We start from the raw sequence: 22,963 nt of genomic DNA on the forward strand, positions 1-22,963 counted from the left end.
CCTACTTCTCAAACTAATAGCATTGCAACTTTCATTCTTAGGATTATCGAGAGTGTTTCCAATAAATTAGGATTATCGAGAGTGTTTCCAATAAATCCTACATTATATTGAGCAATCATCTATCTTAAGAGTTGTTTAATCTATGTTTCCAAGTTTCTAATGGATGATTCACGATTCTTGTTTGATGTCTGTTGATTTACCTTGGTAGCTTCGAAGTTTCTTTGAGTTATTTTTATAAAATGAGTGAGCTTCTCTTCTAATACATAAGATTTTCTCAGTTGTTGATTTTTGATTTTGTTGATTTTTAATGTGTTTATTATGGTATGCTTATTGATTCAAGACTGCAATCACACCTGCTGAGACGAATCACAAGTTGGATTCTGATGCTGAGGGTGATGATGTAGATGCTACAATTTTTAAACAGTTGGTTGGCTCGATGCAATATATATATATATATATATATATATATATATATATATATATATATATATATATATATATATATATACAATTCGAAGTGGTCACATTTCCAAGCTGATGTCAGGATACTAAGGTATATTAAGGGGAATCTGAGGTATGGAGTTTTATTCCTTTCTAGTGCTAAATCTGATTCAGAGATAATATGATATTCAGACTCGGATTGGTGTGGAAGACAGAGTTGAAAAAATAAGTAGTTTTCGATATTTCTTCAAGTATCAAGGAAGTCTCATTTCTTGGTGCTCCAAGAAGCAACCTATGGTTGCCTTGTCAACCTGTGAAGCTGAGTACATTGTATGTACTTTGTCTGTGTGTCAAGTTGTTCTGCTTATGAACTTATTGCAAGATCCAAAGATTAAGGTGAGCAAGCCTACGAGGTTGTTGATTGGCAACAAATCAGCTATAAGTCTTACCAAGAATCCGGTGTTGCATTGAAGAAACAAGCACATTGGCACAAAGTATCATTTTCTAAGGAATCAGATTTCAGAATGGAGTGCTAGAAGTTGTACACTGTGGCACTCAGAAACAACTTGTTGATGTTCCGACTAAAGCTATAAAGGCTGAACATTTTATCCACTTGAGGGATGGAATTAGTGTTATAGAGTTTAATTAGCTGAATATGAATTAAAGGATGGTGTTAGAAGTAATTCATATTCAAAAGTTGTTGTTAGAGTGATAAGCTTTTGAGGTTGTTAGTCAGAAGTTATAGCCAGTGAAGTTGATAATTAGAAGCTTTTCTAGAAGTTGTTCTTAACTGTTAGCCTAACCTAACATATTTTTAGTTGTGTCTACATGGCAGTTTAATTTTTATGTACTTAAACAAGTTTGTTACCGTGAAATCATAACTGTATTTTTACAATTAAGAGTTTGTTACATTTTTTCTTTTCTCTCTCTTCTTTCATATTCATATTCATTTTTATCTTCATCTTCAACCTTGTGTACCAACAATTACAAAAGTAAGTGGTTAATCTTATACACACTTGATTGCAATAATTTCATATTTTGACAATACCAAACAACAAACCAAAACAAGTTGAGATAACATTATCACAATTTGAACTTAGGATTAAAATTTGAGTCACTCGAAATAATAATTGAGCTCAACCATATATTTATTTATTTATGTCATGCTAGAGATAAATAAAACCAAAAAAATAAAAATAAAAAAATCGACTCTCTGAGTGATGAACATGGCACACCCACTATGTACAAATCAAATAAAACTACATAAATAGAAATAAATCGATGATATTGAAGCTTGATACCAACATGACCATCATGTACTCAAATCCAAATTTTGTTGCAGCAGAAGAAGAAGTGGTGGACTTAGTTTCATGTTTCCCAATATCAATCATGATCTCAAAATGGCATCTACCTTGAGAAGGTGAAGGGTCAATGTTGGTAATAACAGACAAACCACTAAAGTTACAAGAATCTTTCCTCTGATCCAACGTTTGATAATACATATTAAAAGCATAGGAAGCATTACCCTTTGTGTCCAAGCCACTACAAGAAGAGCCAGGAGCAAGTGATGTACAATCAGCATAAGTACAAGCCTTGCTCACACTTTGTGCAAAATTAGGATCCATAACATTAGCTTGTGATGAAACAACACACCATTGTTTGGTCAAATATCTAACACCTTTTGCACCAACAAGTGATTTTCCACCTCCAAGATTCAAAGGGTATTTCATGGATCCATCAAAGTTGAAAATTCCCCAATGTCTTTCAAATGGGCCAGGGTCTATGCTTTTAAGATCTTCATCTAGAAGGGAAAACATGTAGATTTCAGGTGGGGTTGGTCTTTTAGGTGTGCCTTGTTTTTTCACTATTCTATTGACTAGTCCTTGGTTGAATCTTTGAGCACTTTTTATATTTGCATTTGAGTTTCCATCTGTTGGCCAACCAACTTCTCCAATGATGACATTCATTGAGCCGAAACCGTTTTTTTCGAGAGCTGAAATGAGTGTGTCGAAATTCGCATCGAAAACGTTTGTGTAACTTATTGAACCGTCGACTACAGGGGCAGCTGAACCGTCGAAGAAAGCGAATTCTTTAGGGAAATTAGGATCGGCGTCGAGGCTTAGGAAAGGGTAGATGTTGAAGGTGAGAGGGCCATTGTTTTGGTTGAGGAATTTGATTATTGACATCATTTGAGTTTGAATGTCTGGTCTGAAAATTCCACCGGACGGAAGACCGGTGTCGCTTTGGTAGACATCAGCATTTAGAGGGGTTGTCACTTTAACTTGTCTTCCTAGGCCTGCTTTTATAAGGGCTGCTTGAATGTTTTTTATGGCTGGAAATGTCGATTGCACAAATCTTCCATTGTAAGTTTTTAGAAAAGCTTCATTACCTACTGCAACATACCTGTGAATTTTACATAATGTTGGTTTGTTACAACTGAATTTTTCATTTGCATGCAACAAAAATGACTTTTTTAGTTCATTGGTCTATACCTATGTATCTGGTCAGATACATCAGAAACATCACTATAGACTGAAACATCAGTATAGACCAGATACATCAATTATTTAATGAATAAAATAGATTGCAACTGAGATAGACGAAATATATTAGTACCTTATATCGACGCCATTTTTGGATATGTAAGTGGAAACATTTTGGTCGACCCATGCGATAGCAGCATTAACATTGCTACCAATTGTGTCCAAGAGGTCATTAGGTATGCCAACCATGACCTGAATGCCAGAATTTCCAAGAGCTTTCAATGCCATGGGATCAGCTTCAAACAGCTTCACTTTGTTGATTCCATTGTCCCTCATAAGCTTCACAAGTATTTGAGCTGGAAGAGGATGTGATGTAATGGTTCCCCAGTTACAAGCAAAACCAAGGGTGCCTATTGTGAAACTTTGGCTTAGTATACAAAATGCCAATAAAAAGTATGTACTAAAACAACGTTGGAAATGGAATTCCATATTGTTTTTTTTCCTTGAGTTCTATATGTCCCAACATTCACCCATGTATATGAAGATGATGATTCTTGAATAAAAAAAGATTGAAAAAAAAATAAGGTCCTTTTTCTTAGTAGAAAGTTACGTAAAGAATTGCATGAAAACTCAACCAAGCACTTGATTCCAAAACCCGTTTGATGACACCAAGGCATAATCTTGTTTTTTTTTTTTATTGTACTTGAAAATGCGTATGTTGTAGGAGAGGGAAAACGATGCAGCAAAGAAAGGTAGAATCAAACTAAAAGGCAGCTCAAAATTCAGATGTTTATTTTATTTTCAATTGCTTCTTACTCCATTAGGATTTTAATATATATATATATATATATATATATATATATATATATATATATATATATATATATATATATATATATATATATATAAACGACTCAAGTGAGGACACTTGGATATAATAGCAAACATATGGACATTAGCTTCAATTTTTTAGAAAATCTATAAATAAAAATCTTTATATTTGTTTAAAGCAATTTTTTTAATTCATCCTTATAGTGATGACTAATAAACCTTAAATTTTAAAGAAAATAGATTTATTTTATTGGATCATAATACTGTATCCCAAGTGTTTATTATACCAGTTGAATAAAAAAAGTATCAGTAAAAATTTTAATAATTAAATCTTTATAACAGAATAGTCAACACTTATTTATATCTTAAAACAATATTATCAATGCGAACTTCATCTACTCATTAAAATTTTAATTCAGTTATTAGATAAATTTTGAGAATAAGTTGATTTCCTCGTAATGTCAAGTCGAATTTCCTTATAGACGTGATCAAATAAAAAAACCCCAACTTCTTTTGGACAAAATAAATCACTAATTAAACCTCTAAAATTATACACTAGCCAATTCTTTTAGATATCAATTCAGCCTAAAATATTACCTAAGAATTCAGCCTACATTTCCATGAACATTTTTCTCATCAGCTTTGTTAGTCTTCCCATAATATATCTTAGAACTCATGATCTGTACAGTACATAGATCAAAAAATGAAAAACATAAATTGCAAAGAATGACAGTATAATATAGAATGGACATTTTTTCTACAAGTCATAAACTCAGTCTTGATTCTGCGTCACCGAGGTCTATTCAATAGAAAATGCTTATATCACAAACTTACAAGGTGCGTGAGTAAGATAATTTAATGGTATGATTGAAAATGTCATAAAAAGTAAGACAAAGGAAAAATAGAGGCAAAGCTACCCTGTGTTGTATACACTATGAATATGTGATAATTGACAAATATTTGAAATTTCTCCTAATGAAACACACAAGGGTTTCACATGGTACACGGCTATTATCATACAACAAATGCCTGATTGAAAACCTCACTCAAACCTTCAGCTATTCCAAATAATGCACAAGCAAATGGAGTTAAGGGCAAGCGAGTAATTGCACGTCACGGCGAGGATGAAACCAAAATCATATTTCTATTGACTTTCTACAAAACTGTTAGTGCCAGCACAAAATATTCATTAAATGATTAATACAAGAGACTATAATCTTTCTTCTTTCCAAGCCACCTAAAATTGACATCTGCAATGTGCTGAAGAATTTGTTTGAGTATCCTAAAAGCAGAATTACCAGATAGTTATGGTAAAAGAGCTTTCAACTGTGCTTGGAATAAATCACCAAGAGCTCCCCGAACATCCATCTGATCAAAACAAAGGATTATCAGTTCATCAGAGAAGGCTCTTTTCAAACACCCACTCCCCAAAAAAAAGTGAGCACGATATATTTAGAATCCAATATCTCGAATTATTAGTGGCTATTGCCTATTGGTATTAATCACTTCAACTGGAAAAAACTACTCTCTCTGTCACTATTTATAGGAGTCCTTGACGCTTTTTACGTATATTAAGAAAAGTTAGTAATGTAATTAATTAACATATATAATTTATGTATGAAATACTACTAAATGATCTTTGGCATATAAAAGCAGTACATCCAGACGGTTCACTACGTAATTATTCTAAAAGAATCAAGAAATAGAAACTGTATTGAAAATATGATATTAAATGCAATGATCATTTAAAAAATTGCTATTCCAAAAAAAAAAATGTTTCTGAAACCTTTGCCGGTGGTGCGAGGACTGTTACAACATTGGTTAGCATTTTCCTTTTTCCAATGGAGATGCACATCCAGATAAACAAATTCTACTAAAATATTACAAAGAAAGGTTGACAATATGATGCTAGAGGGGTAGCAGCTGTAAAACCTAAATACAGGTCCGGTCTATGCAGAGACGGACCTACATACACCTAGGTGTAGGCCCCTGCCCCCACTAAAATTTCATTACCATTAGCAGTATGTCTAATATATTAAACACTATTACAACCACAATTATAAAAGTCAGTATATGTAAGAATTTTGTAAATATTTATCCCACCAAGATCCGATATATATTGATTTTTGAAATAACAGTTAGTCATGCAGTTAAGTGTTTTATCAATACACTAATTTATATAATTGTATTTAATATTTTATTATATCTCAAATATTATTATATACATTTTCTTATTATTTTTTATTATTATAATAATATAAATTTATGAGTTTATTTATTATATACCCTTAATAAAAATTTAAAGATTGTCTTATTCTTTATCATTCATATCTAAAAAAAATTTAAGAGATTTATGTTAAATACACCGTTAACTTATTTGTATCGCCCCCACATAATAAAAATTTTGGGTCCGTCCCTGGGTCTATGGCTGGGTTTAATATCTAGACTTGTGTCCGTGTTAAGTTGTTGACCATCTACCAATTCCAATAAGTAGTTGGTAGAGCAATAATAGTCTTTTCCGGCTAGGAGGGGTTGCATGCAGTATATGTGCCACCAAAGATATGTATTATACAATTGCCTTAAATATTAACCAATGAATGTACCAAATATGTACATACAAAACCAATATTCTTAACTATTGAAATCACATGACCAATGGAAGACATGCATAGAGCAGCAGCTGGAGAATCGCAAAAGCTACTTTTCCAACTAAAAGTTTAAAAAATGTTTAATGTTTTTCCAGAAAGTACATCGAAAAAAATAAACTGATGGAACATTGGATAGTTCTTAATGCCTTTGTTCCAAAAATATTCTCATACTATTAAGTATTTGATATTGTGAGGAGATGACCAATAATTAGTGAAAGTAAGTTTTTTTTTATTATAATTAAGACCGGAAGAAGTATGCGGTAGCTATCATTTCCTTATATCTCAAGCAGTCATTACGCAGGCAAAATTTTCAACTAAATTTAGCCCTGAAATGTTGAATAAACAAGAAATTACCTGTTCACAGCAAACTAGTCTTGTTAGCAAAGGATATAATTCTCTTAGATGTCTTCTGAAGATCTTATTGTTCATTAAGCACATACTTTGAAGCACCTAAAATAGCAAGGATAACAAACAGTTTTATCAACACAGGGATGAACAGAAAACATAAGCCGTAATGAGTTTTTCCAATTGAATGGTAACGTAAGAAAGTAAAAACACTAAGCTAAAAATCCCTTTGGTTTTTTTTTATAGAAAAAGAAACCAGTAATAAAAAAGAAGTTAGATGGAAAGAGTATAGTATTAGTATCCAAAGCATTTGGAAAAAAAAAAGAAATATAATAATAATAATAATAATAATAATAATAATAATAATAACTAATAATAAAAAAAGAAACACAAAAAGGGCACAGAAAACCAAGAATGTGGCACAACCACCCAATTAATTTACAAATATGACATGACAACTCCCTCCTAAAACTTTCACATACTATCTTGCTGGATAAGTCTGTACCTTAATAATGATAGGAGCACGCAACTCCAAGACACGATGAATATCCATATTAGTTGTTTCTCCAGTACTAGACTGGAGTTCAGATGCCTCTCTGAGCACCTGTTCACAGAAAGACACCAGTTTCTCCTCAGCTACCCTTTCTAATTTTTCTTCAGCATCCAACTGCTGAGTAATACTTGAGCTACTGTCTGGTGTAGTAGAATCAGCATCTTGAAGTTTATCAGAATCTAGAGATTTTTCTTTGTTTTCTTCAAACTCATTTTCTTTGTTTGCTTCAAACCCATAAGTTGCTTTTTGTAAGACGTCCAAATATACGCCAGTACCGGCTAATTCTTGCCGAAGAAGATTTATTGGTGGCCTGTCCAATAATAATTTGTTGATGCTCAAGTCCTCCATTCAAGAAGAGGAGAAATTCCAAGATTGATTAATTAAAAGAATCAAATACATATCAAGCTTTTTACTACCTTTCATCAGGAATTTGGTGCATGCGAGTTCTTAGATTTGTAGATGAGTTATATGAAGCAGCAAACTCCAACAAAGACAGCAAAATGTCCATTATAGCAATCTTCTGAGGTGCTTTTAACTTTGTCCAATATTTCTTCTGCAAATAGTTAGGAAAAAAAATTTTAGAGAATCGTTTGAATCTCCCTATCTCCATTACTAACTATTAGATTCTAAGTGAGAAATAGGAAGTGATTGAAAATGAGAAAAATCTACTGATTTGATTACAGAGAAGAGATTTATAGAGGTTGTTTTAGATAAGTTGAATCTGCAACAATCATACCAACAGTTGCAAATAATATAATGCTAATAAGTGAAGCTAGATATCTTTGACACGCTAACTGATAACACAGAACAGTGACAATAATCATTGCAATTGCAACCTATGAAGCACAGATTCCAACACGGACACCAGGACACGACACAACACTCCGACACCGATAATGACAAAAACATAGAACACCGACACAACTACACCTATGATAGTATTTGATCTTCATTTATCCATCTATTATCAAAAAAAGTTAAAAATATTCTAATCAAACTTAATGTCTTTAACCTTTTATTGATAACATTGATTCAATACATGTTCAATCTTTTTAGATGCGTGAGAACTGAGAATTGTCCAAAATAATGTATAACATGTGTTGAAGCAAAGAAAAAAACAATATTTTTAAAAATTTGTCTGAACGGACATTGAATCAAAAAGTGCTGAAGCAAAGAAAAAATGTTTTTTTGGGACATTTGTTTGATTTTTCCGACATGTGTCATACGGGTGTCATACAAGTGTCAGACACCAAGAAACGCCTACTCCTCCTAGAGGTGTCCGAGCTTCATAGATTGCAATGGATAAGAACTTTCATCTAACCATCAAACTCTCATTAAAAAAAAAAAAAAATATCGATGCTACAGCTAGGAGTTGGGTTCTAAAACTTTCCCTGCAGAGTGCAGACATCCCCTAGTAAAATTAAACAGACGGGTTTCAAACTCCACTCTCCCTCATTTCCTTGCACTCTAGCCTTTCTAGGGCATTTATAAGAGAGGGGGAAGGCTGAGCAAAAAAAATAATTGGCTGCAAAGCCAACTCAAGCAGACATTCCTTAGTAAAATTAAACAGATGGGATTCAAACTACACTCTCCCCCATTTCCTTGCACTCTAGCCTTTCTAAGGCCATTTATAAGAGAGGGAGAAGGCTGAGCAAAAACAATAGTTGGCTGCAAAGCCAACCCAGATTACCTATCTTTTTTCACTTACATACATGAACTTAGAGAAACCTGAAAATAAGATACTAATCACAGAAAACTGAGTATACAAACCTGAATACCATCAATTGCACCAAGAAGCAATAATTGTGTAATGCATTTTCCCCTGACAGTTACAAGCAACGGACTCTCCTCCTCATCTTTGGTATCAGGCTCTACAGTATCAGCAACCTAAAATAGAGTAAAATAAGGAATGTATTCTTGCAATTATCCACAAAAAAGAAAAAAACTTTAGGGCCTGTTTGGCTTCAGTTTTTGTTCAGTTTTCTCTTTGTTTTGAAGTTTTGAAGTATGAAACAATGATAACAATAAAAAACAAGAAATGAAGTAAAAACAATGTGGCTTTTTATATTATAATTGAACAGAAAATGTTTTCTAAAACCAAACAGGCCTTTATATTGCCACTATAAGACAGCATAATACCCTAACTGGAGAAGATGGTGGAGAAGCATCTGAAATAGGATTTTTCGATTTTGAAGTAAGATTTCGAAGGAAGATATTCTCCATCATATTTCCCATAATCCGTTGACCTAAGGTTTGACTCCGTTGAAGGCCTCCCTCATCTGCAGCTTTGGGAGTTCTTCCTGATGGAGATGGAAGACCTGAAACAATTATAAATCTTCTTAGTTTCCCCGGTGACATTCACTTATTCTCCAGTTTCAATTAATGCAGAGCTCCCACTTCATTTTTCTTTCATCATAAGTTCAAAAGTCCAACCATTGAGGTGTTAGAAATTACAATCTGCCATTTGACTTTTATGATTTATTTTGATAATTGATACTGCTTCTCGGTTATCCTACTAGAGAAAGGAGCATGCTTAAACATGCAATCAACTTAAAACTTTAGAACTCTAACCTTCAGACTGATCTACATTTGTCTGTGAAACTGAACCTTCAACTCCATCGGCATTTGCATTCGAGGATGCAAGAGGGGATAATTTCCCGTTATTATTGGCATCAAGTTGGTGGTCACCCACTGCCTCATTGTCAATAGACTTTATGGTTACACTGTCACCTCCATTGGCCTCGGAATCTCTAATAATGCCTCCGTGATTTCTCACATTTTCAAAGCTCAAAGCATTAAGCAGCTCTAGAGGTTGTGTTGTGTATGATGCATCTCTGGAGAATAATATTCAAGAAAAGTAGTTTTGTTAATACCATAATAATAACTACAATGAATTTCAGAAAACTGAAAGGGGGGTGGGGGGAGGATTTTACCTTATGCTTTTAAGTAGCATATCCCAGTCGCTATCACTGAATTGATGACCACCAACTTCTATGAGATGCACCAGCGCACCAAGTGAAATTGAGACCACCGTTTGATCTGTCTTTTTGGCACAATCTAACAGCAAACTCAGCAATGGTGGCAGCATAAAACAAACCTCCTGTAAGCGAAATTCCCCGTGAATACTCTTTGAAATTTTAACAATGATTAGGTAAATAAATTTCCAAAATCCATATAACTTGATTAAAGAAATGTAGAAAATAGATGCATCAAATCCAAGAAACTTAAGACTTTGTTGGAGAGTTTGGAGGGGAGAGCTTTTAAAAAAGGGAAGAATAGAGGGATTTAGGGGAATTTTTTATTTAAAAACCAAAATCCCTCTAATTTGAAAGAACTAAAAAATTGTATTGGAGGAGGGGTTTGGAAGGCTTATACAAATTATTCAAATATAATCTATATTGTTATAGTATTCCGAAAATTAAAAATATGGTAAATGATAAACGCTCTTTTATCATTTTATACAAAATCATTCTTTCAAAACTTTCTTTTCATATTTGACCTAACTTATCCTTACAAAACTAACTAGCAAGGTGAAGGGTATATTTTCTTTATGAACTCATTTTAAGCTTTATCTATGTTCAATGTGGGGCTTGAGCTTTTCCAATGCACCCTTCTCACACCCAAAACTATTTGGTTAGGTATATCGATAATATGGTAAGATGGCTTGATAATAGGCTACGATACCATCTTAGGTCTTCAATTGGGCTAAACTCATTCTTACAAAACCAACTTGTACGGTGAGATCACCTATTCTTTATAAACTCTTTCCAAGCCTTATCTTTGGTTCTTTTTTCAACGTGGGACTTGGACCTTTCCCAATACAAAAAAAACTTAATTAAAAAACTGGCATGTATCAAACATTAAACTATTGATGTTCCCACATTAAACTGGTAGGGCAGAGAACATAAGAAGGTATGGCCAGAATCGTATGGCAGCAACGGTTGCAGAGTAGAAGAAAGATTGCAGTCTCACAGAGGAGAGAAGAGGTCACGAAAGGGAAGAGGGGAAAGGTTGTGAAGTCAAAAACCCTAAACATTTCAAAATGACTAAAAGGCGAGAGCACTTATATCTTTTTGAGATAAAAAACAAGGGCCTTTTTGTCTTTTCCTCTCATCTTCTCTGCAGTTTTTTCGTCACGCCCAGCGCAACAGCGACAAGTTGTCCTCTTGTCAACAAAGGCAATCGAGAAACATCAGTATTGAACAAGAGCTATGGAAAACAATCAATATTCAACCACTAGAGTCACTAAAAGGACAGCTCAGCCCACATGGGCAGAGAGGGGTCACAAGATTTTAGCCAAGCCACTTTTAGAATCACAAACTATACTAACAAAAGCTTAAAAATCTAAACTTGCGGGACAAATCCAAATTTTCTTCAAAATATTTTAATCGGCGTCTCCGTGTTGCATGAAACAACGGAATTTATTGCAAGATATTGAAGTTTAGAAGAAAATTCAATGTTGTCCCCAGTTATATTTCAATCTTGTAGGTGGTACTTAAGTTTTGTGCAAAATTTCACGATAGATCCTGGCAGCTGTCATATACCTTGTCACATATACTAATGTTAGGTTACTAGACCAATCAGAAATCAAAGTTAAAGATTAGAAAAAATATATTGCTTTAGATCTTTATTTTACCTTATAGAATGTGTTGAAAAGGTTGCACAGCAGCTGAAGGGAATGTATGCTTGTTTCACGAAACCAATCATCATCACTTGAAACAAAACCTTCTTTTCCAGCATGTCTCACATGATCGAAAATGGGAAATAGAACTCGATGGAAAATACTCTCCCAAAATGATGAAGAGAACTTGCTACCTCTTTCATCCAACAAATCAAACAAGACTTCAAGTGCGCAACTTCTGACCTCTGGTCTTTGATCCGATGTTAGATCAGATAAACCAGCCAGCATCGGGAACCAATAATGCTCAGTCACATCCAAAGTTGCATCCGAATTAGCATCAACGGGCATTAAAGCACCTCCAGGAATAAGACCCTTAACAAACAAATGAAATTTCTTAGAGAACGAGCAATATCAAAGCCAAAGTTTATCTTTTAAGCTTTGAGTTTTAAAGAAAAAAACAGTTTAGCTTCCAACATTTTGTCATCTCCCAACTTTAAGATCTCATATATAAAGGGAAAGATATGGGATTGTATAACATATTACAAACATATATCTCAGTCAAGGGTTAGCATGTTAAACATAATGGCTGTGGTTATAAAAACTCACAGCAGTGGGGTCTAGGAAAGGGTAGGACCCATTATATTAATTTACAGAATCTCGAGAAGAAAAAAACACAATCTTCTATTGTAAAAATGCAATTTCCAACTAATAATCCAACAAACCTCTGCAAGACGGTCCTCGCAGATCCGCAGGAGTGCAATAGCCTTCAAACTTATCCGATGGGAAGTTTTATTGTTAGCAAACCTGATGAGGCAATTCACACAATCCATGAAGCAGTCTCCCACTACTTGATCAAAGTGTTCTAAAATGACTGTAAAAAGTCAATGTGTTAGATACACCATAATTGCAACAAAAATTGAAATGATAAGATCAAAGAAACTTATTCCTACCCTGTTCAACATTCTCAAATGCACTCTCAACAATTGATTCCAATTCATCATCTGCAGCAGCTGTAAAGATCATAAAAACACTACGCCATCCAGACTTTATGCTTCCAACCTTAGATTTTATCATCTGCAATGGGCAACAGTTAACTGAATTTTAGTAAATATATCCAATGATATTGACACAAGTTAAAGGAGAGTCAAAGTTAATGCCCACTAGACCTGAACAATGCAATCAACAATTAACCTCCTTTTGGATTCACTTTGACTATTCCGCATAAGAACAACAAATGGTTTGAGAATATCATTTTGAAAAGTGAAATTGGCCAGTTCAGCACGCTCCAGATACTTCATACCAAGTTGTCTTAAAGAATCTATTGCATACATGGCAATTTTCTCATCATGATGACTCCCAGCTGATATAAAATGATTTGCCAGAACAGACCAGATTCTAGCCCATACCTGAAAAACATAACTAGAGCTGTCAGAGCTGCGAGCTGTCAGAGCTGCTAGTTAGAGACATTAAATTTGATAACAATGCTTTTAGCATTTTCTTTAGTAGATGGATAAACAAAGGTCAAATACTATATTATATATCGTTTTATAATTTTTTAATAAATAAATTGCTCAATTTAAATCTTTTAACAATAATATTAATATTAATATTTCATATAATTATAATAAATAAATATATGTGCGGCGGGGTCTGTGCCATATGTTTTTTACATTAGCCGTTTTGACAGTGTCCGAGTCTTTGATTCATATTTAAAACCCACCAAAAGCAATTTATAAGATAAGAAACATCAAATTGTGAAGCAAATATGAGCAATTTTATTTGATAAAAGATATACCATACGTATACGAGCCATGTTGTAATAACTAATTTCAACAAGCTTTTGCAAGCTGAAAACACGAGCTGGAGTTTGCTTTAGTTCCTCGGCAGATACGCCACAGAGTGCAGTGAAGAATTCTACAATTGAATCACTGGGTAGTTTAACACTATTCATGAACACTTGTTCAGCCGGTTTCCCAGCTAATTCTTTGAGAGACTGCACAACAGCATCCTTGGAGATTTGATTTGACCCATGCATGACAGTGGCAGAAATTGCAGGATTTGTTGTTATAAATTCAAGGCGAGAAACACATTCCAGAACTGCATTCCATGTGTCTTGAAGGGCATTCATGTCTGAGTCACAAAGAACTAATAGTGTCCGTAAAGCTTCCACATTTTTACTACGCATTTCCTTGGGGGCATGCAAGAAAGTAAACCTGAGTTGTCAACAAAAATAATAATTGAACATAGTCAAGTTGACAGTGTCAAACATCAATTTTCCATGATGTATTTTCATGCAGAAGGCACAATACTTTGTAGAATATTAAAAAAGAATAAAAGTAAATGATTCATTAATTGTAAAAGTAACATTCTTTGACGATGTGGGTCAACAGATGATGTGGGAAAATATCATACCTGACCAGAGATGTTAAAAATGCATAACGCATGGTATCCATTCCGAGCACATATGTAATATGTATGCCAGCTTTAAAGCCCTCCATCAACAGAATAACACGAGGCTTATTATCACCTTCCTCCATAGTTACAGAGAAAGTAGCCAGCAACGGCCACCCAACAGCATCTACCATGGGCCTTACAAGTTCAATCTGCTGAGCAGTGTAGAAAACTCCTCTTTTCACTCCTTTATTCCTGAAAATAGCTTGTGTTTTTTTAATGATAGCCTCACTTTCAGACTTAGCATCTTCTGATGACTTTCTTTTGGGGAGTGCCAGGTTAAGAATACTGACAAGACGTCCTTCTTCACCTTCTGACTTTTGTCTGCTGCTTTTTCCGATAATAGATGGGTCATCTTTCATTTTAATCTCTTCTTTGACAATGGAATCGTAGATCTCTTCTAGAAGTTCTTTAGGCGCGCATTCATCAGGATCATCCTTAGCATTCATTCGAACAAAATCTGATCTGGACATCTTAGGCCACACCATTGGGTTATGAGCATCAGTATTCAACATAATAACAGCATATGCAAGAACATATGCTGTATCTGCATTTTTAAAGAGACCGGGGTTGTCTGCACAGTATCTGACATAGACAACATACACAAAAGACATTGCTATTAGGACAAAAAGGCATAATTATCAGTACATTAGAATGGCTATGATGTGTACAAAGAATTATGTGCAGAAACTATAAGCATAAAATATACTGTTCATCAAATATATGCCGATCATTTTGATTGAAAATCAACCATATTCTTACATCTAAGATAAAAAAAAACACAGACATGTCCTAATCCCAAATTAAGAGGAATACTATGGACAAGTCAAAAAAACTTTCTTCCATACACGGTTCAAGTTCAACGAAATTAATAATTGACTTGGACCAAGGATAAATAAAATATACATGTTGATAAAGCTTAAATTTGGCTTCTCAATAGTAATAACTATGATAGCATAATAACACGCATACTATCAATCAAAATTCAGCACTTAGTTATGCATATGGTACATATATCCATATGCTCAATCATAATTCTAAAGACAGACAAAAACCTGCCAAGGTAATGTGAATCAAAGGCAACTAGGACATACAAAATAACCATTACCTTTCTGCAAACTTTTCCATGATTCGATCTATCTTTTGAGCTTCCCCAGGAAGTCGAAATCCTTTAAGAAACTCCCTGATAGCGGTATCAAATTTCATTCCAGAAAACTTCATGGAATCTACATAAGCGTGCATCACAGCTAGGGGAAACTCTTCATGTTGACCTAAATAGTCACCAATTGTAGCCTGAAAACAACCAACATTTTTATATTACATACCAAACTTGAATGTAGTTAAAGATCAAAAACAAAATTGCTTTAGATGACAAATACAACCTTATCCAAAGTGGGGGTGTTTTTCAAAAATTGAGCAACAGAGGCAGGTGTGTTTTCCACCAACTTATTTGAAATTAGATATTCCACTGCTTTGTTCGGTTTCCTGTTGAACTAAGAGATTATTAAAACCATAAGTCAGTCCATGATTATAATTTGATCATTACGCTAGGAAAGGTTAAAACAAATTTTACTTTAAATATATGAAACTAAAAGAACATATGATCTGTTACCTCAGCAATGGCAGCCTCCAATGTCGACTTATGAGCCTTGGCCTTCTCAAACTCACTAGTTGTATCCTCCCTGGATCTTATTTCAAAAGAATCTTCACCCGAAGCCCCTTCTTGCTTATTATTCTTGAACTTTTCCAATTCCCTATGTGATTGTTCCCAATCAACCAGTGATTTAAGAACACTCACAAGACCCTGTAAAGATAAAGATAATGAAGTCAACCCGCAACACTATCAAAAAGTCATCAATGAATTATTGATTTTCAATGAAAAAGGCAACAGCTACCTACTTGAAGTGATGAACCTTTAACTGAAGCTGTTTGAGAAGCAGCAAGCGAATTTGGATCAGTATTTTGAATCCCTTGAGCTATTTTGGACAGAGTTGTAACCTATTCATTAAATTGGCAGATGATGGAGATCAAACTAATAATATTTGCCAAAGAGGACTTAACTAATTTAAATACAGTCTACAATATCATAAAAATCAATGTCAGCTTATACCATTCGTTCAAACAAGTTTGGCGCCTCAAGATCACAGTCGTAATTCACAAAGATGTCAACAAGCATTTGTGGATCCTTGCATACTTTCTCTAACATCCTGCAAACCCCAGTAAACCAAATTAACAAACTTGAAAGAATCACTTTGTGTAATTTCTCAATTCATGTTATTTCTTGGTTTGAATTGCAGAAATGATTTACATTACATACACTCATGCGGATAATTACATTTCTAGAATCTAGAATAGAGCTATACTACAGGAAGAAAATTTCTAATAAAGGAAATAAAGCAACAAATCTGTAGAGGAAAAAGAGAAAAAATTACTAAAATTGTACTAAATACAATAATAAAACTCTCACGCATATTGGTAAATTGATATCTATTATTCATTTATCCCCAGCTTGTAAATAAGATCCTAATGAAAGTGCTTGATGGTATTCCTTATGTTTTAATAACAAACTACCTATTAATAATTTAATAGTATCAAAGGAATATATCTTGTAGTTAATTGAGCAGAATATTTCCCAGTCAAATTTGTATAGCATGGTTTCAGCCTTTCAGGGTGTCATAAATAGTACTGTTTAAAAAAAACTCAAAAGATAAAATGGAAAAAGAATGACAAACAACTAGCAATAAGGCTCATTGGCAGAATTTTGTATCCACAGCACATGAAATTTCTAATCAACTGAAAAGAATGTATACCGAAGAACACTGAGTTTTTGGTTGACAGAAAATTCTAAACCATCCAGAGGTCTAAGAACTATCAGTGGAAAGAAGATGCCGATTTCACCCTGAAAACAACAGAGTAGTGTAGAAACAAGACACGTCAACTTAACAATGTTTCTCCAAAAAGAAGCTTCTGTTAAATCTGTAAAATGACTTGCATACTTTTAGACTCTCCCTGAATCGCAGTAACAGCACCAAGAATATCCCTGTTGCATACTGCCATGAAAGAAGATTGATATTGAAAATTGTACATATGTTTCCTTAAATGCCTGCATAAAAGATAAATCCAGCACTACAAAACCTGAAATATGACAGGGGATTGTGAAACTGAAGCTCGTAACAACGCATATGAAAGATATGCCTTCACTGAGTCAATAAAATTGAAGTTCTTCGTAAATGAGTGGCTAACTCCTTCCAACAAACCCTGAAACAAAAACAAAAGTGTAATTTTGAATAGTCAAGATAGTAACTCCTCAAACGAACAAAGCTCGATTGAACAACATTATTTTTGTCACTCTTGCTCCTACGAGAAATGGATATTTGATACAACGGGCCATTTCATCCATGATCCAACAGAACCATATCCCATTGCAGAAGCCAATGATATATAACCACTAGCCACATGGAATGTGTAATAATAACACCTCCTTGAAGTGGTTTAGAGTAGTCCAACCCAGGGTTATCAAAATCACAATCTAAATCTTAAAATCTTACGATTATACGATCTCACTCACCCCCAACGATCTAGATCTTAAGTAGAATCGTGTGTGGTAGTCAGGTTGTGAACAAAAATAGTAAAACCAATAATTATGTGCGATTGGCCAATTCCGGCCACAATCGGCCATTTTTCGGCCACCACCATTACAACCCGAGAAGGATGACAAGATACAAATGTGCAACAATTTTGGTTTGGCACCGTCCATTTTTCCACGAATACACTTGCCTACGAAAATATCATGTAGAAATACTTCAAATATGTAGCATTATTTTCCGTTTAAGTAGTATCTTACGATTTTTGTTAGGATCTTATGTTTTGCGATCTTGCTACCCCCTCTCAATCTTACAAAAATAATCAAGTAGGATCTTCCAATCTTAGTTATGATCTTATATTTTACGATCTTACCATCCCCTCTTGATCTTATGCAAGATCCCGATTTTGACAACCTTGGTCCAACCACAGGCATACAAAACTACACTTCCATAATAAAATCATATGTCCAGAAGATAGCAATTATTCGGCTTGGATTGTTTCCTTAAATAAAATGTTATCCAATTGAATGTTGTTTAGATTTGATCGGTTCATTTGGTTTTTGCCGATACAGAACTACACTTCCATAGTAAGATTCTAAAAATTAGCATTATGAAGTAGCAATGATATATCATGTTTGAAACATATAAATAGTAAAACAAAAGTATAGTACTCCAATAAGTAGTATTCTACTAATTCCTTATCTTACACTTATAATAAAATAAATAAGTATTAAGACTTAGGGTTTTGATTTCAAAAAAGGATCTGAACAGTCTTCACAAAGAAATCCAAAAGCATTCAATAAAATATGGTTTTTGGAGGTTTTCTATTTTTTTCGGTTTGCGATTTTTATTTGGATCAATTTGGATGTGAGGACCACTAACCAAGTCTACCACACAAAATAATAGACCAGTTAATTGGCTCACAATCACGCAAATAATGACTACAAGTAACAAATATTCCAATTATTATGCTGCACTGCACCTAATAGCTAACAAGTAACAGAAGCTGAAATCAGTGTATAACCTGCAGAAGCTCAAGAGACAGTATCCTAGTCTTGGTTGTAACTTCATCACTATCTTCCTTCATACCCATCTGGCAGATTTAATGTATGGACAATAAGTGGCGTTCACATGAAATTAACTACAAAGCTATTGTTTCAGAGTGAACCGACCTTGCAAAGAGTGCGGAATACCAACAAAGCATCGTGTTGTGCTATACTCATGCTCTCCAAATCAATCCCACTTGACAGAAGTAAGACTAACAGTTTAGCATCCGTTGAAGTAAACAATACAATGGATGTGACAAATTATTATTCATATTCATACCGTGTTATTTTTTTACCATCTTCAGTATGCACAGCCTTATCCAATACAGCTTCTAGGCCCTACAAAAGACAATACAATCTTGTTATAATAAGGAAGTTTTATACTGGAACTGGACTATACAAAACTAAATAATCGATTAACCTTGATATCAGCTCCCCCAGCAAGATTTTGAAGTTCCTCGAGAGATGTTAGAGATGCATCTTTGGCTTGACTGAGTGCATCACCTAAAGTCATATCTTTTTCATTTGAGTCTCCCACAGAAGTTTCATCAGGTTTTGTTAAATTCTCCACTGAGGCTGCCTTTGTAATTGTATGTCCACCAGAAACAGATGAAGTTTCAACCTGAAAATTTAACAGGCATTTCTATAAGAATTTACTGCAAAAGTAATAAGTCAAATTGCTCAAGACTCAACTGGAAAAAACTCAATAAAAAGTAAAAAACCCAAATCTCCTCTATACAAACCAATTTAGAAAGACCCACCAGATCAGTTTCCATTCTCCTGAAAACGATGCTGATCATCTGGGTTAGCATTGCCTTTGATGTTGCTTGGTTTATCGGGGACTTGCTACAAATCCAAACAATGAACCTCAGTGTTATATATTGATAATAACAATCCCCGAAGACAAAATAGAAATGATTAATACCTATTTAGAGCAATATTATAGCAAACTCTGATGACTGCCAGCAAAGGCTCGCCATGTACTGAACAACATAAATGAGAAATCAAATATTACGATAAAAAGGAAGAGAGAAAAATATATAAGCCTGTTAAAAACAAAGAGAGTAAAAACAGACAGAGAACAATAGAATAAAATAATTATCCTCTGGTAGCAAAAGATGATTCTCTAAACACAGCGCCTAAGTAAATTAGTACACAGACAGACAGGGTATAAAGATAGCACAAACACAACCAACAAATGCATGCAGAATTATAATAAATTTGTACAATAAATTTGTGAAGAATCAATACTCTAAGGTCTAACCCTCAAATTTCACAGAATTATAATTGTTTAATAACTAACTACTGGACTTTCCGCCTTAATTGCGGTCTGCCCCTAGTCGCCTTAAGTGCAGCACTTTGGCTTGCTTCATTGCAGCCCCCACCACATTCATTGCGTTGGCTTTGAAGGGGTGGATTTAGTCCCACATTGCTTAGAGATATGGCATGTATTGTGTTTATAAGTGGGGGCAATCCTCACCCTCCAAGCTGGTTTTGTAGGGTTGAGTTAGGCCCAAATTCTGAGATGGTATCAGAGCCTATCCTAACTCCACTGTTAGGATTCCCGCATCGTCTACGCTTCGGGCTCATTTAAGGCCCAAGTGTGAGGGGGTGTGTTGACCTTCCACCTTAATTGCAGTCCGTCCCTAGTCGCCTTAATTGCGGCACTTTGGCTTGCTTCATTGCATCCCCCACCATCTTCATTGTGTTGGCTTTGAAGGGGTGGATTTAGTCTCGCTTTGCTTAGAGATATGGCATGTGTTGTGTTTATAAGTAGGGGCAATCCTCACCCTACAAGCCGATTTTGTAGGGTTGAGGTAGGCCCAACCCAAATTCTGAGACTAACTATCTAATTACAGTGTAAAACAGACGTCCAATCACATTTAACCGTCTTGCACATCATATTACTACTTCTAAAACCTCTTTACACAATGACAAAATGGTGAAATATATGTCTATATAGAAGTCACTTGCATTGTCAGTGTCAGTTTATTTAAATCTAATTAGAAAATTCTCTTCCTTATTTCTTTTGATAAATTACACTAGCACAACATGTTACTACTTCTACAACTAATAAACTTCTCTTATTTATTTCTTTAGATAAATTACACTAGTGGATACATTGTGCTGAAACTAATTTTTGTTATCATTGCATTTCCACTCTGGAATGTTTGAGAATGAAATTGTCATAAACATTGAAATTTGAAAGATATAATACCCAAACATGTAAATTAAACTCCTTTTGCCAAAACATCATTCAAAAATAGACATCATATTAATCATTTGCAGGTATAGAAATTGTGTTGATTTATCACAAAACAAGTTTGCAAGATACCCAATACAGAAATGTATATATTATATGAACACAGGTTGCATGCTCGTATGATATCAGCAAACATGCATAACAAAAGAATCAAATCATTTCTATCATAATACACATACCTCTGAATTTTGAAGAAGCCACAGCCGTAAGAAGCACCTTCAGCACTTGGAGAATAGTACTGCAAGTTGATTTTCAAAAATAAATAAGTATGACAAGAAACATATGTTATAGTCGGTGTTGCCCATACATAGTGATTTGCATACCTGTCAGGTGATGAATTGTCAATACAACTACAAACCATGTTTAGAATGTCGGTAAACAATGGAACATTTTTACCGCCTTCTAATCCAGGATCTCCCTCTAAATGGTCATATGCAATAAGTTTCTGTATTAACAGTAATTACACGGAGTAAACAACATGTTACCAATTTAGTAAAATTTCACATCATAGTTGCTCTAAGTACTAATTGAACAACTTATATAGATCAGAATGAAGAAAGCATGCACATACATGGATACAATCTAATGCAGGCTCTAGGATTTTCAAGTTTTTTGTTTCAACGGCAAGACGAAGTGGATTTAAAACAAGCTCTGCATCACTTCCTTCAAGTGTATTCCCCGCTTTAGATAGTAGTTCAATAATATTTCCACTATAAGGCCTGCTACCCTGATCAGCGGCATTGGAAACCTGCTCAGCCTTCTGTGACTGATCAGTTTCTGAACTAGTCGCTACTCCATCTCCAGTTTCACTCACACTAGTACAAATCAAAATAATTCAAATGTCAAAATTAAAAGTATCCACCCATTGTCATCATTCATTTTCACTCAACTCAACAAAAGAAAACTTCTCGTACAAATATTTGAAACGCGACAATGTCATGCTTATTATGTTAAGCATTTTACCTTGCAGTTTCAGGTGAGGGTGCAGCTTGACTGGCTGCACTCTGCTTTCTCTGGCTAGCCTCTTTGGTGATGTCTGAAGCATTAAACATATACAATGAGACTATGAGTGATATATATTAATAACTAGATGAACTTGAAGATCAATACAAGAAATTGAACAGTGAAGCTATTAATTATCTTATCTTATTTCAGCAGAAACTTCAGCAGAAAAACAAAAACAATCAAATGCAGATCAAAACAACAAGAAAGCAATGAAAATCGATAGCGATCTAGGGTTAGAGAATTGAGAAACAGACCTGTATAATTATTGATAGCTTTCTGAAGTTCGGGAAACTTCTTGCCGGAACATTCCTTGAGCATAGAATCGAATGCTCGAGTAACAAAACCTCCGGCAGCACCTCCAGCCATTTTCGTATCACTTAATTGAAACCAATTACACTCAGATCAACGACGGTGTCGAATTCGGAAACGGAATTCAAAGAAATGGAGGTGAATCGGGATCATGAGAAATTGAAACGAGATCACTCTGACTTTTCCGACGGCGAGGAGAATTGGATGCCGCGGAGGAAGAGAGAGAAGCGGAAATCGGAATTGGGAGTGAAGAAAGTGAAAGAGATCTGAGAAATGGAAGAAGATTAAAATGAGAAAATTGAAGGTTTAGATCTGTGTGTCTAAAATTGTTTTTACCCAGTGTTTAAGCTATTCTGATGTTTTGGAAGAAAATTCAATATTGG

The 22,963-nt window shown here is 34.5% G+C and overlaps 2 protein-coding genes across 2 annotated transcripts; both read right to left on the reverse strand.

The window, feature by feature from the left end:
* Positions 1-1,541: 1,541 nt before the first annotated feature.
* Positions 1,542-3,701, reverse strand: LOC131602018 (glucan endo-1,3-beta-glucosidase 5-like). The gene is made up of 2 exons (XM_058873966.1): positions 3,058-3,701; positions 1,542-2,844 (listed from the first exon to the last, which is right to left on the reverse strand). Exons 1-2 carry the CDS (start codon positions 3,411-3,413, stop codon positions 1,701-1,703), a joined length of 1,500 nt encoding a protein of 499 aa, XP_058729949.1. The 5' UTR covers positions 3,414-3,701; the 3' UTR covers positions 1,542-1,700.
* A 956-nt stretch (positions 3,702-4,657) lies between these two features.
* Positions 4,658-22,963, reverse strand: LOC131630145 (brefeldin A-inhibited guanine nucleotide-exchange protein 5). The gene is made up of 33 exons (XM_058900938.1): positions 22,526-22,963; positions 22,230-22,302; positions 21,838-22,081; positions 21,590-21,711; positions 21,446-21,504; positions 19,929-19,986; positions 19,765-19,849; positions 19,425-19,625; positions 19,284-19,342; positions 19,130-19,199; positions 18,982-19,050; positions 17,509-17,631; positions 17,370-17,423; positions 17,184-17,272; positions 16,484-16,580; positions 16,273-16,371; positions 15,986-16,177; positions 15,756-15,866; positions 15,482-15,666; positions 14,335-14,958; positions 13,718-14,135; positions 13,089-13,328; positions 12,873-12,996; positions 12,645-12,793; positions 11,938-12,294; positions 10,235-10,401; positions 9,873-10,135; positions 9,441-9,619; positions 9,072-9,188; positions 7,718-7,854; positions 7,254-7,611; positions 6,758-6,853; positions 4,658-5,123 (listed from the first exon to the last, which is right to left on the reverse strand). The coding sequence occupies exons 1-33, from the start codon at positions 22,635-22,637 to the stop codon at positions 5,061-5,063; spliced, it is 5,394 nt and encodes a 1,797-aa protein (XP_058756921.1). The 5' UTR covers positions 22,638-22,963; the 3' UTR covers positions 4,658-5,060.

The sequence above is a fragment of the Vicia villosa genome, linkage group LG1 (assembly GCF_029867415.1).
Source record: "Vicia villosa cultivar HV-30 ecotype Madison, WI linkage group LG1, Vvil1.0, whole genome shotgun sequence".
NCBI classification, from domain to species: domain Eukaryota; kingdom Viridiplantae; phylum Streptophyta; class Magnoliopsida; order Fabales; family Fabaceae; genus Vicia; species Vicia villosa.

Coding starts and splice junctions, on each gene's coding strand:
- LOC131630145 (XM_058900938.1), bottom strand. CDS start 22,637: ATGGCTGGAGGTGCTGCCGGAGGTTTTGTTACTCGAGCATTCGATTCT. Junction 21,505..21,589: donor GACAATTCATCACCTGACAG/GTATGCAAATCA, acceptor ATCAACTTGCAG/TACTATTCTCCAAGTGCTGA. Junction 6,854..7,253: donor GTGCTCCTATCATTATTAAG/GTACAGACTTAT, acceptor TTGCTATTTTAG/GTGCTTCAAAGTATGTGCTT.
- LOC131602018 (XM_058873966.1), bottom strand. CDS start 3,413: ATGGAATTCCATTTCCAACGTTGTTTTAGTACATACTTTTTATTGGCA. Junction 2,845..3,057: donor AAAAATGGCGTCGATATAAG/GTACTAATATAT, acceptor TAAAATTCACAG/GTATGTTGCAGTAGGTAATG.